The 17,535-nt window shown below is 43.2% G+C and overlaps 1 protein-coding gene across 2 annotated transcripts; it reads right to left on the bottom strand.

Moving 5' to 3' along the window:
* Nucleotides 1–338: 338 nt before the first annotated feature.
* FUT11 (fucosyltransferase 11) lies at nucleotides 339–16,710 on the bottom strand. 2 transcript variants are annotated; one of them, XM_053949543.1, is made up of 4 exons: nucleotides 16,012–16,710; nucleotides 14,100–14,725; nucleotides 10,064–10,346; nucleotides 339–457 (listed from the first exon to the last, which is right to left on the bottom strand). In XM_053949543.1, exons 1-3 carry the CDS (start codon nucleotides 16,708–16,710, stop codon nucleotides 10,199–10,201), a joined length of 1,473 nt encoding a protein of 490 aa, XP_053805518.1. In that variant the 3' UTR covers nucleotides 339–457; nucleotides 10,064–10,198. The 2 variants fall into 2 exon arrangements, with proteins under 2 accessions (XP_053805518.1, XP_053805519.1); XM_053949544.1 differs by lacking the exon at nucleotides 339–457 and adding an exon at nucleotides 1,944–1,977.
* Between the last annotated feature and the right edge of the window lie 825 nt (nucleotides 16,711–17,535).

The raw sequence follows: 17,535 nt of genomic DNA, 5'->3' as shown, positions 1-17,535 counted from the left end.
AAAAGTTCTTCCTGATGTCCAGCCTGAACCTCCCCTGGCACAGCTCAAGGCCATGTCCTCTTGTCACATCACCAGTTGCGTGAGAGAAGAGGCTAACCCCCACCTGGCTACACTCTCCTTCCAGGTAAATGTAAAGAGCAATGAGGTCTCCCAAACCCCAGCTACCTCAGCCCCTCCTTGTGGGAGCCTCTTCACCCGTTTCATTGCTCTTAGTTGTTCAAATGGGTCACAATCAAATTTTTCAGAGAAGATTATTCTTACTGGCACACAAAAAATAACTGGAGGCTTCCTCCTTTCCTACTATTAGCCTTTAAGAACATAAAAGAGGCCTTAATTACTTCTGCCTTTGCCACGCAGTCATAGAACATCCTGATCTCCTCAGCACAAGGCGTGTCGTTGAAGTCATTCTGTTTCCAGCAGGCCATCATTACTGACATCTCCGTAATGCACGTTGCCTCTAGAAAGAAAAGACAAGCAGAAATCTCAGGTGTTTGGGATTTCATGCTAACAACCTCCACAGTGCATACATCTCCAAAGAAGTTTAATACGGGGTAGAGGCAGGTAAGAAAATGCATAACTGAAGATCCCAGTTTTGCTTTGGGCAGAGAAGTTGTTGCTAACAGAAAGCAAACCGCTACAGCATCTGACTGAATTTTTAAGGTAAAGGCAATGCTACAACGCAACGTGTCTGACATACGACGCAAACTTAGGCAGTGTGAGGAAGCGATCCTTCCCACGGAAACCACGCACGAACTCCATGGCCCACACCGGCCCCTCCCCTCTTGCCCTGCGGAGCACAAGGCGCCGCCGAGCTCTGCCAGCAGCGCGGCCCCTCCCGAGCACAGCGGCGGCTCAGTTCCCGGGGCAGCGCCGGGCCCGGCCTGCCCCTCGCCACCGCTCCCTGCCGCCAGCAGCTCACCTGTCGACTGCTCCCGGCGGTTCGCCACCCTGTCGGCCAGCGCCAGAGTCCGGGTCGGGCGGAGCGTCGGGGGCCGCTTCTTGTTCCGCCACTGCCCCGACACCCAGCGCGTCACCCAGGCGGGGTACGCGGGCGCCGCCATGTCCGCGCGCGGGCGCCCTGAGGGCGGGCAGCCGCCTGCCCCGCCCCATCCTGCCCGTCAGGCCAAGCATAGGCCATGGAAATCGAGTAACTCCCCTCAGCTTCCGCATTGGGCGGAACCACTGCGTGCTGCCCCGACAATCTCCTACCAAAAACTCCTTCTGCGGCGAAAATAGCAAGGGAAGGAGCAAACACACTTCAGCCAGAGTAGCAGAAGTTGTGATTGTCTCAAGTAATTCAGATGGAATTAAAGGAATCACAAAATGGGCGAGGCTGGAAAGGATCACAGTGGGTCATCTGTGTTCAAGCAGGGTCCCAGAGCACGTTGCACAGGATTGCATCCACATTTGTGGAGTATTTCCAACGAGGGAAACTCCTCAGCCTCTCTGGGCTGTTCCGGTGCTCGGTCACCTGCACAGTAAAGTTGTCACTCATGTTCAGATGGAGCTTCCTGAGCATCAGTCTCTGTCTGATGCCTCTTGTCCTATTGTGCAGCACCACAGAGAAGAGCCTGGATCCTTCCATCCCTTTGACGCTCTCCCCTCAGATACTATAGACATGGATGAGGTCCCTCTCACTTGACTGTTCTCAAGTTCTTCTGCAGCTGTAGGGAAACTCTTTTTGGTGCTTTAAACTCTCATCCCCTCATTTCTCTCTGTTACATTACAGCTGGATCTCCCCTGCATTGTTCCTACTGTTCTTCCAAGAAGATACTGAAACTGCTGCTTCCAAAATGAAGCAGCATTGTTCCCACAGCCTCATACTCAGTGGTGGAAAAAAAACTCTTGTTCCCAGAAGTTTCTTCCCCAGGTCCTGGAAGTTCTCAACTCATCTGGAGTGCTTATGTCCCCAGCTGAAAAAGGCATACAATCCAGAAGGCACAGGAGAATTCCAAGGGCTGGGATACAAACAAGTCTCTGCACAGCAGGAGGGACAAGGTAGATGCACAAAACTGAGGAGTTAGATGCTGAATACTGGGGACACAAAGCACTCAGATCCTTGTCATGGAGCAGTTCCTGAATATGCCTTTTTACCACGGTATCAGGAACTGCTAAATTCCTCTGACCATATACAGAAGACTAAATAAAAAATGCTTTTCTTTGTATTTTCCCCCCCACAGGACACCAATTTGAATTAAAATATATTCAACTTCCTAGACATAAAACCTAAAGCATGCCCCTTTGCCTAGTCAAGGAAGCTAGAGACTTCAGAAATTCTGTTAACTTGAGCTAAAGATCACAATATTCTCAATATGGTTACTAGAATTTACTGCATCTGCTGACAATAAATCCTGGTATGTCCAATTCTAGAATTATTTTTGTGTTACTTTTAAAATAGTGTATGCTTAGAGTCCAAATTAAAGAGTATGAGAAGACATGTTCAAGTAAACAAAAGATATACTTTTTAGCTCTCTTCTGGGAGTAATTTTTCATCTCTTAAGGTCCAAATTCAAACACTTTCTGGAAATTCTGAAACATTTTGGTAAGCAGAGTGTTTCTCTATTCCCATTTTTTTTCCAAAAAGACAGGAAACAAGCTATCCTTTGAGCTTGACTACCAATAGAGAAGAAAGAAAACAAGCTGACACCTTCAAATTAGGCCAGAGGGCTTGCACTGTGCAACTCTGAACAATAGAGACTTTAAAAATCCCAGACAGGGACATGAAATACATTTCAGTATTCCCATTCATGTGAGGTTCAGCTATTCTTGGTTTTGCCTCTTCTTGCTACCCTTCCTACCTTACTGCTAGCCACCCACCTTCCCCTGCTGCATTTGCCTCCTGCAATGTCTAACTAGATCAGCACAGAAACAGTAGCAAGGAAAGACAAAAGTACTAGGACATAAGAAAAGCTGAACTCCCTGTAAATCAGCCTCCCTTTTCCCAAATTACATTAGCTAATGGTGGCAGCACCTTCAAGTCCTTTCACCTTCAAAAGCTGATCTCTCATTTAAGTAATTCCAAGAAAAATTATGTGGGGGAGGAGGGTAAGCTGAGAAATAGAAAGGCAAACTACACAATGAGAATTGTAATAGCTTCCTGTAAGTTACTGCAGTCTGCATTAGAACTAATTTTTTGGCATCAGTCCCATATTAGAGCCTCAGCATAAGAGATTCCCAAGCAGACAGAATAAGGTACATGATGGTGTCTGCACACACCATGCAGAGATGTCTGAAGCAGGACACAGTTTTATTATTAAACATTATTGTTTAATATTACACATTAATTTTAAGGAAGAATGCGGAACTACAAAAGGGGTGTGTTACTCAATAGCCAAATGTCTCTATAACCTGTATTTTGTATAGCTGATAGCACCAAGTCACTAATGGATGGGACAAAAGTGCTGACTTTATAGGGATTGTCAAAACCAAATTCCCTCAACAGCAAACCCCAGAGATGTTTTACTGTGAATCTTGAATGTACAGCTATAAAAAACATGTAAAACATTCATTAATTAGCATTTACAACTTTTTTTCTTGTATCGACACATTTAATCCTAGCTTGCATTTCAGCTGGTCAAAACCAAAATGAACCACATAGCTTAAACTATTAATATTAGATTTGAAAAGAATATATATCACAAGTGTGTAAGGGCCACATATGATGCTACAGTAAATGCTATGCCACAATTAAAAACAATGCTAGCAATGCTGTGATAAAATACACCCTTTAAAATGAGATTGCTATCTTAAATACATCTTTAAGAGATGAGAAACTACACCATGTATTCTTCACTTTCTGGTGTAGTTATGTAAAATGTCCAGATACTACCTAAAAATCAGTTAGGAGATGAGGCTAAGAAATCTGTTGTATTGGCAAAAAAAGAATAGATTTGATATCCATGTCTTTTTGACTGCCTGGATCCAGCTTTCAGGCAAATTCCAGTATATTCACACAAATTTATCCTGAATACTAGTTCATAATGCCCTCATCTACCACACTTTATTCTCATCTGTCTCACCCTGACCTCCTTAAAACAATTTAATTAGAGATGCCTTAAAATTTAAAGCACTTCCACTTTAACTTTAGCAGTGAAACTAACCAGTTTGCTAAGATTCCAGGTGGTTCAGACTTAACTCCTGCCTGCTGAGCTATTGTGTTTGGACAGTATTAGTACTTAATGCACTTATTAGCACAATGTATTCATGCACTCACAACTGGATGTGTCACACCCCATTCCAACTCCCACAACAACCCTTATCCTGTGCTATCTCAATCAGACCAGCTGCCCTGCATTTTTCTGTCAGCCTGTGTAGCAGGCAGAGGCCCTGCAAGTCCTCCCTGGCAGTCACTCGCCAAAGATAAGAAATGCCCAGTCACGATGACTGGACCAAAGTAGCCCCCCTTCCGCCCTCGGACCCTTGTTATCTATCTGTAAGGCCATAGCTCATATTCTTCTCAACCCTGGCCATTGGACAATTTGCAACACCCCGGTACCCTATATCAACCCCCATCTCTGCCCAGTTAGGCAGAAGAGCTGTCCCTGCATCCCTTCACAGGAGCTGAAATTAAAGGACACCGCTGTGGAACCGCATACAGCCTTCTCCTCTCTCTATCCCTATGCGTCTGCCCGAGGCACTTGCGAGCAAAGAGCGAAATCACTAAGAGCTGAATTCACAGAGCTGAAATCACTGCAGAGTTGCTCGCTAAGTTGCCTGCGGCTGGGAGCCGAGCCTGAGGGACCCAGACGGGCTGTGCCTATCAGCCCAGCGCTGTCTGGGACACCTACGGCAGCGGCAGCCGGGGGTCGGACGGACCCCCGAGCCCAGGCTGCACTAAACCTGAGTAGTTCTAGGCTGCCATCCCTAATTCCCAGGATCGAGGATACTCAGCCCATTTGCTCTGCAAATTACCTGTGCCTTCTTATTTGCTCAGAGATGCCACAAAGTATTATAATCTGCTCTGATCCATTCCAAGATCCCCAGAATCATCTCTAGCTGAGGCACCTGCACCGTAAATGGGTCTTTTCTGCAGTAAAAAATGTATTTAGCAGCACATAAATTAAGATGCTAGTGGTGTCAGAGTTCTGGAACAAATCCTGTAGGCTCCACTCCTCTCTATCCTTCCTAATTCCTCTGCAGGGCCATATATCTCTCACTGCCAGCCCTGAGACAATGGACCATAAAGAGAAGTACAGTTTGTTAAAGCCTGACGCAAGCTTTGGCTCAGTCGGTCGTATCACTAAAAGGATTTTGTCTCTGATTAATTTCAGCCTGTCAGTAGCGGTCTCTGGGCAGAATGAAGGAACCTGCCACCCTGTATGTTTCCAATTAATACAACTTCCCAGAAGGTGCCTGGAGATCCATCAATAACCTTAATTAAATACAACCAAATAGATGACAACTAATGATTAAGGGAGTGGCTCTCTTGGGACTATGGCTGAAGAGTGTGTATGGCAGGACAGTAAGCGAGGCAGATGGCTGCTTGTCTAACACAGCAATGCCTGTTAAAACTCAGATGTCCCTGATGGCTGAGTTCCAAGTCAATTTACCCTTTTCCCAGTCATTTAGAAGTTGATCTTCCACACTACTTAAAACTACCCTCAGTCAAAATGCAAGAGGGGCATTTCTGCTGATTCTCCAGCTGCTGCTGCAATTAGCAGACCATTTCCAGAGAAAGCAGCTCATTCTCTTTTCCTGCTAAACATATACATCCACTGTTGCTTGGATCTCATTCTACTTACCATTAGAGAGGACCCAGAGGTCTTTCAGTTTGACATTACTACAGTGACTGAAATAAGAAACGGCAACTCTTTTTGAACTCCTTTTCTAGAAATCATGTTAGGTATCAAATCAATATTCTTCAGTGAGGTTATATGCTTCCTACAAATTGCAGTCCTTGCTAAAGGACAGAAAACACAGACTACTAGTTCAGTAAATAAAATAACTGCCTTCTAACTGAAAAAATAGGCAACACGTGGTATCACAATTTTGGCAGAAGAATGAGAAATGTGGCTTGTCCAATCATTGAAATGCCTTGGACTGCTAGATTTTTAACCTTCAGTCAGTTATTTGTTTCTCGTTTCTCACCTCTCAGAGAATATAAATTTATTCTAACTTGTCAAGTCAATTCTGAGACACAGCATCAATAGACATCTACTGGTGTTTCATGTGAGCAGTAATGAAGAGATACTTATTTTTAGAAGAGTAATGCTAGTGAATAAAGCTATCCTGACAGCTTTGAAAGCCTCCCTTTAGTCACACAGTAAACAGGCACAATTCATGACAAGCAGTGAAGCCACTCACCCTAGTCTGTAGGATCCTGCCAAAGTGTTTACACGGGTAAACATCTTCAATATTTGGTATCTTTGATAAATTCCCTATTAGTCTCAGTTTTTGTGAATATGGGTACCTGCACTGTAAGGACATGATTAAGATAAATGTTGCATCTATTGTGTTCAGTCTGAGCATCACATAGCCTTCCAGTAGTCACAATATGAATGATGACATTCTTGCTGGTTTGGATTTAAAGCAGTGAGAAATCCAATTAGCCAAGAACAGAAATCAGGAAACTTTTTCCAAAATAATAATGTTGTAGTGACCTTCTTCCTTGTCTGCAATAACATGCTTGCATTAGTAGAAAGACAACTAGGAGGGTAAATTGAATTCACTTTGGCTACGACTGGCAGTACATGTTGGCACTATATAGCAATTCTTTCAAATGCATTATTAAGTAAATTAATTGCAAACTCTTCAAGGGTATGAGACCCAGCTTCTCCTCCTGTCTCCTCCAAGTAACAGGAGAGAATGAAAGCAAAGCCATGGCAAAATGTTTACTCAACATTTTGTAGTCCTTGCTGTGCAGAGCAGTAGATGCTGTGAAGGTCAATCAGCAGCATTGAACACAACTGCAACCACAACTCTTTATCCACCTGGGGAGGATTCCCACCTCTCCTGTCCCTGCAGAGTTTGCCTGGCAGCTACACAAAGTATTCACACCATGCACTGAATATTCCAGCCTTAATTCTTGCACACCATACATAAAAAGTGAAATAAATTTACTGTATTAATAGAGGCCACAGACACACAGTTTATAAGTCATGGAAGTATTGTGACATAGGGGAGATGAAAGCTAGTATGATCTATGACTACAGAAAAAACCACTGCAGATACAAAAGAAACAAGGCTTGGGTGAGCCTCACAGCTAAGAGTGGTAGCTAATACTCATTACCTTTTGAGAAGTTCACCACCTCCAAGACTGTAAAAAACAGTTAAACCTAGGAAGACACTAAAAACTCAGAAAAGAAAGCTATCAAATGACTTATGACTCAACTACAAACTGGAAGTTGCACTTTGAAAACCAGACAAACCCCACAGAATATCTGTAATCAAGTTACTTTCAGATCTGTACTCTTTTCTTATCCACTTTAACAAGACAGATGACAATCAGAAATACTCATGCTTGGCAACAGTCATCAAGCTCAAAGCAACAGCCTTCTGTAGTACAGACACAGAGCAAGCAACAAAGAAACCCTGCAGCACTAACAAAATAATCTTGTTGGCTGTTGATTGTAATATACCAAGTACATGAAGTACATAGTGGCGAAGGAATACTCAGCTGTGAAATAGCTAATGAACAAATCAGGGCCCCAAGGAAGAAGTTTTTATCTACTTTGCTAGCTACTATTCAGCTTGTACCACCGTATCTTCAATGCTACTGTTAGTTGAGAAACATGCTCATGTTGCTGAGCAGGAAGACAAAATGGGACTTTGGACATCACTCACCAAGGACTAAGCAGGTGCTGATGCACATACTTATAATGTACTTCCTCCTGTTACTCCTGTAGGGACAGTGCATTAAATATAGCATGTCTAATTTTGGCAACAGCACATACATTATAGTAAAGACTTAGAAATTATTATAAAGGCTGCACTTCTGAAAAATCTGTACTTAAATTCCAGGATGAAATAGTAAAAGTTGCATGTGCTAGTACTTGGTTCTTATTTTTTATGTTTAGTACAAAAAGCAAGATCATAATTTCTCCTAGCTATTCCACCAAACACTTGAATAAGAAAGTGTTTTGAAATACTGCTAATTAAGAGCATGCAGTTAAAGAAGACTGAATTATTTTCTATACAGAAACATGAAATTAAGTAACTGAAGGCATTAATTCACACAATCATTAATTTGTTTAGTAGAAGTCAATATTCAGAACTAAAGCAGCCTTAATTTGTTTTATCCTAATTTACTTCTCAAGCAAGTGGCTTCTTCAATCCTGAATACACATCTGTAATTTTTAATCTGATTTGAGTAATCCAGCTTAACAATTAACTAAGATATATTCTCTTAGGTATTCATGTCTCCTGAATTACTGAAAAAAAGGAACTTAAACGGATAAATGCATTTTAGCTGAAGAATCACTTGTTACTGTTATTAGAGAAGAGAGATAAAAAAACATTCTTCTCCTAAAAACAATTAGGTGAGAACAATGTACAGTGTAAGCATTTTCTACATTAATAAAAATGCAATGATAGTCATGAGTCTGAAGTTTTTGCTGTCAAGGTGCCCCAATTTTAACATGGCAATATTGTTATGTCACCTGAGAGGCAAACATTGAGATGATCATTACCTATACTGGTATAACACCTGTAATACCATATCTATAACATTATGAAGGGGAATTTGAGGGGAAAGAAAAAGATATTAAGTGAGCCATACAGCACTAAGCAATAGACAGTGATGTAATTAGGGAGAGAACGTAGAGTCACTGCTGTTCCTAACTTTTTACTGACAGACGTCAGACTTCCCACAGCAATGCATAAACTGCCTTACAAAATCAAATTACACAATAGACTGTAGACTTTCATTACCAACAATCTATCTTAGATAGATAAACTCTGGCTCTTTAGTCAGTAGTTAACTTCTGAAGGAGGGGAAATGGAGAAAGAAAATAGGATTATACCATTAGAGACATCACTGCAGTGTGCCCATATTTGCCTGTGCGTTTCTACCTTTGACCCTGAATTAATTAGTTTCTTGCAGTAATCCACTGCAAGATCAATTATTTCAGAAAGATACCCACTATGGCAGGGAACAATTGAGTTTATTTATACCTGTAAGCAATACAGTATAGGCTAAGCAGCAAGGAAGATCAATCCACGTGTTGTCACTCAGGAACTCTAGACACAGACCAGGATCACAATGTGTTAAGGTCGGTAGAGGACAAAACCATCTCAATGCACCTGCTCTGATCACCTATTTCAGCATATAAAGACTTCAAGACTTGTATCCAAACTGCAGAGACCACTGGAAAGGCACCATTGTTAAAATGAATTTGTCTTGGCAGAATGCTGCACATACTCAAAAGGAAAAATTGCTAGCATTAAGGAGATAACAAGAAATCAAGATTACAGATTTCAGTTTGATGGAAACTTAAGAGAACCAAAGCATAGAACTTTATTTTGTTCTACACAACACCAGGTAATACACTTCCTGGTGTGATATACTTTGTTGAAAGTTGCAACTTAAATAATTTGTTCTCCCATCCCATTGTACATATGATCTGCTAAGTCATCAAAAGAGGAAAATAAGGCAGAGAGTTAAGTGACCTCCCCGTGGTTATTCAGTTAGCTTGAAAAGGAGGAGTATTTGAGGCATGTTACTTGGGGAGAAGAGATTTTATTGCAGCAGTTTCATAAGGCACGATTGCTCTTCACAGATGTGTCTTTTGTAATTCCTTCACTGGAAAAGCCATCTGTTAATAGCAACTAAAAGTACATCTTAATGAAGAGAATATGTGATTGATAAAATACTTTAAAAACCAACTAATATTCTGAAGACTTAAAAAATCCCTGAAATAACTTAGGGCACTTGAGCAAGAGCCTGAAGTCATGTAAGACACAATAAAAGTATAGCAAATGCAAAAAGAGAGTAAATTCCTCTTTTGCCCCACATGTTCACACCTGCAAGCCAGGAGTGGCTTCACAACACAGAGATGAAACTCAAACCAAAGCAGTTACTAACACATCCACTGCTGAAATCCAATCATAACAAAAACTTACTCACTTTGTGCACCAGAAAACATTGTCTCTGTGACAGTTTTTTTGGTTTTGTTTTTTCAAGGCAAACATTTGAAGTGAGTAAGAATTCACAGTCTTAACTTTCAATGTTATTTTCAAATCAAGCTCTCACAAAGATGGGTCAGTGTTGCCTTGTCCTCTTCAGAAAAATCTCATGCATGTAGTCCCAAAATCTTCCCTGATGAGACTCATTGCGATGAATCATAGCAGTGAGGGCCTCACCCTGATCAAGGCTTTGCCAATAATCCTGCAGCCACATTTCTTTCCAACTGAAACAAAAAAGAGACACCATCACAAACAATTAAAAAACCCGAATTAGTCTGCAGCTGTAATAGCACTGAAACCATATTTTTTCTTTCCCTTAAGATGAAAACAGGCCCAGAGATGGTCATAACAAAGTATGTTGTTAGTGTGCCACTGTGCTCCAAGTCATTTAAAGAAACTTGCTTTGAAAATTCTCTGTAGCAAATAGAAGTTCACTGTTAGCTTTACCACATTCTAGAAATATCAGCATATACTATCACTATCATGTTAACCACAGAGACGAAATTACTAATTGAAGATAATAAAAACTTTTATTAAAATAAAATCTATCACAGGGTCCTTATATTATTTTGAGAGTAGCTTTCCCTGCTCAGTATGCATATAACAGTCTAAAAATCAGGGTTTTTTTCAGATGATCCATTTAAACAACTACAAACTCAGGTTACACATGACAGAGACAAAAATTATTATATTCCTTAACACAGACTCTATTCTTCTTTTCCAGACTACATGGACAAGTATGGGCTGTCTCTTCTTCAGGGCATACAGTCTCAAACTTTTCATAGTACAGATTGTATCCCTGCAAATTTCAGCAATTCTTTTCCAGTTCATGACCACATGGACGACTTCTCTCACTTGTGTTTTATCAAGGTATGCCAATTATTGACCTCTTCTCCATTATTTCTGCTACCCAGAAACAAATCACACATTTTGGAAAAAAGGACCAAACACATTGCTCTTTATAATATGTCCATAAGAATTACCCAATACTTGTTAACATATACGCAGAGTTTTTTGCTTCTTCTCCCTCCAAATCACAGAAATAAATAGAGTGGCTCCTGCCTTCCCTCTGTACACCATACACTGAATCCAGTGTGACTGCACTGCCTGGAAGCAGATCTCACCCACCACTGCAAGAAGGCCTGCAAGAAAGGCACAAAACATCCCAGTGCCTGTCCTTGTGGAGTGGCAGCCTGCACACCATGGGAATCAGCTTCTGTGGTCAACAGCATCACCTGTGATGGCACATTTCTGCAGAGTACACCAACACAGACCCCAAAACAAAGCTTTTATCACAGATTCCAATGTCAAGGATCATAGACAGAGGCTTACTTCTGCTTTAAAAAATAAATATCTTCCAAAAGGTTCCTTTGCACCACTTGGATGTGCTGTGAGAGCACATTGCCTACCAGCTAAATTCATTATCCTTTGTTCAAGGACTCCCAACATGAGTTACTTGCTTTTTGCAGCACTGAGTAAGGGCACACGTTTGGAAAATGAGTCTACTTGCATAAGGTACTAGACCCAAGGTTAAGTGGCAGCAAGGAACAGAAAAAAAAAGAAAACATTTTCCAGATGAACTCTATGGAAACAATACCAAAACGAATTCCAATATCCAAGTGAAGACTTTATTGAAAGAAATTTTAAATTGCTGTTATTCTTCTGAGAAAATAATTTCACTCTAATCCTGTAAATTGGGAAAAATCAGTATCCCAGGATGAACAGGACTGTACAAATCACCAGAAACTACCAATTACATACATCTGACACATTATTATTATGAGATACAGATTTATCTTTAATCCTGGATGATTATGGGATTCTATTGCAAGGGCCATCCTTCACCTGGCAAATCTGATACACTGTTAACATTTTTTTCTCATCAAAAATAAATTGTGACATCAACATAAAACAGAACTAGCAAAACCACGATGGTTTCACAATTCCTTTATCAAAGGCACACTGGTTTCTTTTTTTCCTATGCCACCACAGACAGAAACTTTTGGTAACTAAAAAGAAATTGCCACTCAGTGTTCTTATAGTTAGATCCTCCAATATCCTACTTTTGGAAAATGAGCCTTTATCAATGAAACAAGCCAAACATTTCTCTTACAAGATGGGAGTTCAAGAATAACTCCTGATTCTGGATTCCCCCAAATAGATATTACACTCAGCAGCAGTACTGCAACTCACAATTTTCTGTACAAAGCAGCTAAGAACTCAATAGATTGTAGTGACTGACCACAACCTGACACATACAGCTGCTTGTTCTACAGTTTTTTTTCCTTAAGCTTACTTGGGTGTGAAACCCAGCAGTCCAAATACAAGTGAAGCTCAAGCATAAGGACTTAAAAACCACATCCCCGCAGATACAGCTAAAAGTGTAATAGTGCTCCAGCTACATATACCTACACAGAGAGAGATTCTGATTGCAGCAGCATTCTGACAATTCAGCATATCTATCAACCCTAAAAACAAATTACATCTGGGAATAAGGGTTCCAGAGCATGCAAATGTGTAGTGTAACCTTACTGTAACTGGGTATATGCTCTAACATTAACTCCTTTGTTGTCCTCCGAGTTCAGAAGGCTCCAGAACCACAAGTCAGTGTGTGTTTATAGTCAGACCTTTCCTGTTGCATATAGTCTATCACTTGTATCCCCACTAGATATGTGTCATTTTTCCACAAGAATGTTTTTCTAAAGTAACAAAACACTCCACAGACCAGCTCAGTAAGCATGCATCTAAATTGATCACACTGTTAAATAACATTACTGTCAATCTCAGACAAAAATATAGGTATGCTTAGCTAATGTTTTGATGGAAATTTTATGCTATTGTCACCAGTTAGAATTCTAAGCAGTCATCTTCCATTTTGCAAATAAAAATGGGTAAAGCTTAGATGCTTATCAGATAGAAACCACTGTATTTCACAGGAAATGCCCATGATCATGCCTTGGGAACTATGGACACATATCTTTATAAAGTAAATAGCAGTGAATGTAAAAGCTCCCCCTGAACAATTTTTGCAGACACATCTCATGCCTACGAATGGGGAGAGTAACAGTGAGACACGGAAACTTCCCTGGGGTGAAACTGTAGCTTGAATTATGGACCAGCTGTTCAAAACTCCCTGCTGATGACCTCTGTGAAGAATGATGGAAGCACCTGAGCCTGCACGTGGCATTGGAAGCAACTCTGTGTGTGCCTTCAGAGGTACTTCTCTACTGCCACCTCATGCTCAAACAGAAAACCTCTGGAGCTGGACCGCTTATGAGCTCTATAGAGTAGGGTGCTGCATAGCACACTACAAAGAAAAAAAAACATTTTGCTATCGAGACGGAGAAAAGGCATTACCATAAAAAAGCTCCATTAAATCAGTCAACCAACAGAAAACAAGGGACAAGAAGCTGCTCAGTCTCTGTCCAGCACAGTCCCTCTCCTAAATAAGTGGGATGGCATCCTTGAACACAGAGTTTTGTTGCACAAAACAGCATTAAGTATTGTATTCTGGGTGAGCCTTTGCCAATAGACTGTGAAGTCTACAGGAGTCAACCAGGCCTGCAGTGAATATTGGCAACCCCGTTCTTAACGCAGTCCTTTGTAAGGAGGAACAGAGTTGCTTTTGCCTGAGGGCTGCCAAGTGTTTTACCATCACTGTACTGAAAAACATCCCTCCCTCAAGCAAAGAGGCTAAGATAGACAAAGGATAACCCCACTGCCTGAGGTAACAGAGCATTTTAACAGAATATTCTGTCACACTCCTCTTCAACTGCCAGCTCCACTGTTCAAGCCTCTTGCTCAGCCTCAGGATTACACAGTATCAGCAGGACGCCCTACACCACCCACAAGACGTAATATAAAATGTAACTAGAGAAGTAACAAGAGGTCCTTTAAGTAAGAAGTGTTATTGAAGTTACAGCTCCTGTTACTCGAAGCTATTTTCCCTTCAAAAAAGCATAATATTGGCACATTACCTGTCTCCACCAGAGAGGTCTTCAACACTTCCAAACCCAGGGGTTGGCATAGGACATCCCATGTGCTTGAACTGAGCTATATGAGGTCTGGGAGCTGGAATTTTTCCACGAGACTTCTTGTGTTCCTGCTCCTCTTTGACGCGGGTGTTCTCCTTGTCACAGATAAAACACTCGAAGCCGTTCAGGTAATTGGGCAGAGTCATGTCATTCACACCCCACTCCCGCCTCTCCAAGCTCTCTAGCAAGAACTGGTTTTTGATTCCACCAGCATTTTTATACTCTAGATACTTCAAATATTCCTCTCCATTCTTGTCCAGGAAATCAAGATACTTTGCCAGTTCTTGGGGGCTGTCAAAATCATCTATAAGGATGATGGAGAGGTTGTTTGGCATCCAGTCCCGCACAGCTGGGGAGCCTCGGTACACTGGGACAGCACCCAAGTGCATGGGACGCCACAGCTTCTCTGTCATGTAGTCGTCACATATGGCATTCTCCAAGGCCAGATGAAACTTGTACCTGGCAATAAAAGTCATAAATTCAGAATCTTCTGTAGTGGCTGTAGAAGTGTCTCTCAGTCGCTCACTGGGGAGCTCACGGTTATGCAGGCATTTACCATAGGAGTCAACCTAAAATAACAAACAGCATCTTTACAAAGTGATTTGTTCCCCTGGAACTTGTTTTCAGACCTTGTAGTTCTTGTAAAATTCCTAACTTGGATCAGTTTGTAGCTACGTAAATTTAGCTTCATTTTCACTCCAAGGTCTTCCCCTTGAGACTATTCCTAGAGTCCAAGTTCTCCAAGCTTTAGAGAAAAGCATGTGCTGAGTTTCAAAAGCAGTATTAGCCACACTACAGACTGAGGGGCAAGGGGAGCGCACAGATGCCACCCGAAAATGTATTTATTATCAGATAAAACAGAAATTGACAAGTAAGGAACAGCATAAGGAACTCTATGTCGATTTAAACATTCCACTTAAGAGACATAGTGCTTTTCCAAACAGTTATTACAGAATACCAGCCAGTCTCAGCAAACTGACAGAATTTTTCCATTTCTTAGACTGAGAAAAATTGATATAGGGAGCTAAAAGAATTCTGTCTAAAAATACAAGGCAACATGCTTGAGCTGGAACCTGCATCATATTTAATTTTTTTTAAAAATTCTTTTGCCTTTGCTTCACTACTCAGTACATGATGACCTTACAATAACTGAATCATGACCAATAGAAACAACAGAAACCACTAGAAAAACAAGTCTCTGGCAAAGTCTAAAAACAGATTTTTTTTTTAAATCAGTCTAATATCCTTTACACTTTTTAAGAGAAGAAATGCAATATGCTTTTTTCCTGCTTGGAAGAAACATTATTTTACTTTATGAAGCTACTCACCATCAGCTGTACCATAGCAGTACAAGCCATCACAGAAACAACATGGTCCTACCACAACACAGGTGAGGAGCAGATTCTCACAACAGAGCAACCTGCCTTTTAACTTCACTCCTGTACTTTCAAACGGGAGCGAGGCTTGTAAAGTGACAGCCTTCCTGTATGCTAACTTCAAAGTCCAGAGATTTCAGCAACTTCTAGCACTTGATCGACAAGACTGAACTTATTCAGGCTTTGCCCAGCTTGTAACTGATCCCGAATGCGGCCAACTCCACATCTAACATCTGCATCAGGCCTACCTACTGATATGCGGTGTAGTCTAGATCACGCTTTGGGAAGGAATACAACTAGTTTTTCTGTCCAGCTTGTAGTCAGCATGCATCCCGTTATGATTCGTGTCTTGGCTAAAAACAAGGACAAACAAACCCCATTAAAACGAGGCGGTAGAGGGGGGCAGCCAGGCGTTCCCAGCTCCGACAACTGGGAACGGACACCACGCCACAGCTTCCCCGTGCACTCAGCCCACCTACCTGGATGTACTTCATGAGCTCCCGCACGTAGCGGTCCCTGTCCGAGGGCACATCGCAGTGGGACTGCATGTACAGCACCGGGCCGTAGCCCTTCCGCCGCCACGCGTCCTTCTCGGCCAGGGCCACGGCCGGGGCCCGCAGGTACGCGGTGCCGGGCAGCCACTGCAGCGTGAGCGGGTAGTCGGACTCCCGGCGGAAGGTGGCCGTGTAGTTGAAGAGCCGGATGCCGGGCGAGTGCGAGAGCACGTAGTTGTTCATGGGGGACTCCTCGTGGAAGAGCGCCCAGGTCTGGTGGGGCAGGCGGGGCAGCGGCGCCTCGTACGCTCTGAAGTCGGTGCCGTAGAAGATGAGCGCCTTGGTGCGGCGGTGCCGTGCCACCCGCCGGCTCCGGGTGACGAGGCAGGAGCCGCGGGGGCAATCGATGCGCTCCGTGTCGCCGGGGAAGTGCGGGAAGAGGCTCCCGCTCCACCACAGCAGGATGGGCAGCGCCTTATTGCTCCGCGTGTCGTTGTTGCCGGGCCCGCGGTACGACGCGGCGGCGACGAAGGCCGCGCCCGGCGGGACGGCGTCCTGCGCCCACCCATCCGCTCCGCACGGCTCGGCCGGCTCCTCCGCGGCCGGAGCCACTCCCGCGCTCCAGGCCAGCGCCAGCGTCACCCACAGGCCCGCGGGCCCCCACCCCGGCCCGGCACCCCCCATGCCCGGCCCGCCACCCCCGGGCCGCGCCGTGCCCCGCCGCGGGCCCGCCCCGCCGCCCCAGGAAGCGGCTCTGGGCCCGCCCCGGTGGTGCCGTCACGGGGGCGGCACTGCCTTCCCCGCCCCTCTCAGCTCGGACTGTCATTGCGCCTTTGCAGCGGCTCGGAGGGGCGGGCAGCGACACGTACCCCTGCTCCGGCAGCAGCGGGAGCCTTGCTGCAGCGGCACGACGAGGTGACCTATTCGCAGATCCCTCCCAACCCCGCTGTACCATGGCTGAAGCTGCTATAAACCTCTCTGCCTCCACCGCTCCTGCATCCGTCTGTGCTTACACCGGCCCCCGCAGTACCTGCAGCTGACAGAGATAGAGCCGAGCTGTTCCCCGAAGGCGCAGCACGCCGCGACTGAACGCACCTGCAGAGAGAGGGCTCCTGGACCAAGCAAGCGGTCAGCTGTTACAAGAAAGAGCCCCCAGCTCAGCTCCTGTTGGAGACCATAAAGGGAAGGAACAGAAAACACCTTTTACTATTAGAAATCTTCTGTTTGGGTTTTTGGTGGTTTTTTTTTTTTTTTTTTTTTTTAATATCTACAGGTAGTTTTAAAGCTCCCTTGAAAGCTACTTTTCTATACTAACCTTGAATAATTCCTACAGTATTAAAATATTCTGTAAATGGGAAAGTGGTTTGGGCTACACTACATAAATCCAACAGACATATTCTAGAATTACCAGTCAGTTGCTCAGTTACACAATTGCTAAAAGCTTCACATTAACTTCTCAAGAGACAATATAATATTTATGAATTATCAGTTATAATATAGGACATTAGT

The sequence above is a fragment of the Vidua chalybeata genome, chromosome 8 (genome assembly GCF_026979565.1).
Source record: "Vidua chalybeata isolate OUT-0048 chromosome 8, bVidCha1 merged haplotype, whole genome shotgun sequence".
Taxonomy (NCBI): domain Eukaryota; kingdom Metazoa; phylum Chordata; class Aves; order Passeriformes; family Viduidae; genus Vidua; species Vidua chalybeata.
The sequence above is the reverse complement of the archived record's forward strand: the minus strand, read 5'-3'. Positions and strand labels throughout refer to the sequence as shown.

Excerpts from the sequence above, each read along its gene's own strand:
- FUT11 (XM_053949543.1), bottom strand. The coding sequence starts at position 16,710 with ATGGGGGGTGCCGGGCCGGGGTGGGGGCCCGCGGGCCTGTGGGTGACG. Across the intron at positions 14,726-16,011 it reads AGCTCATGAAGTACATCCAG|GTTGACTCCTATGGTAAATG; the intron begins GTAGGTGGGCTG and ends TTGTTATTTTAG. Across the intron at positions 10,347-14,099 it reads GACCTCTCTGGTGGAGACAG|TTGGAAAGAAATGTGGCTGC; the intron begins GTAATGTGCCAA and ends TTTTTGTTTCAG.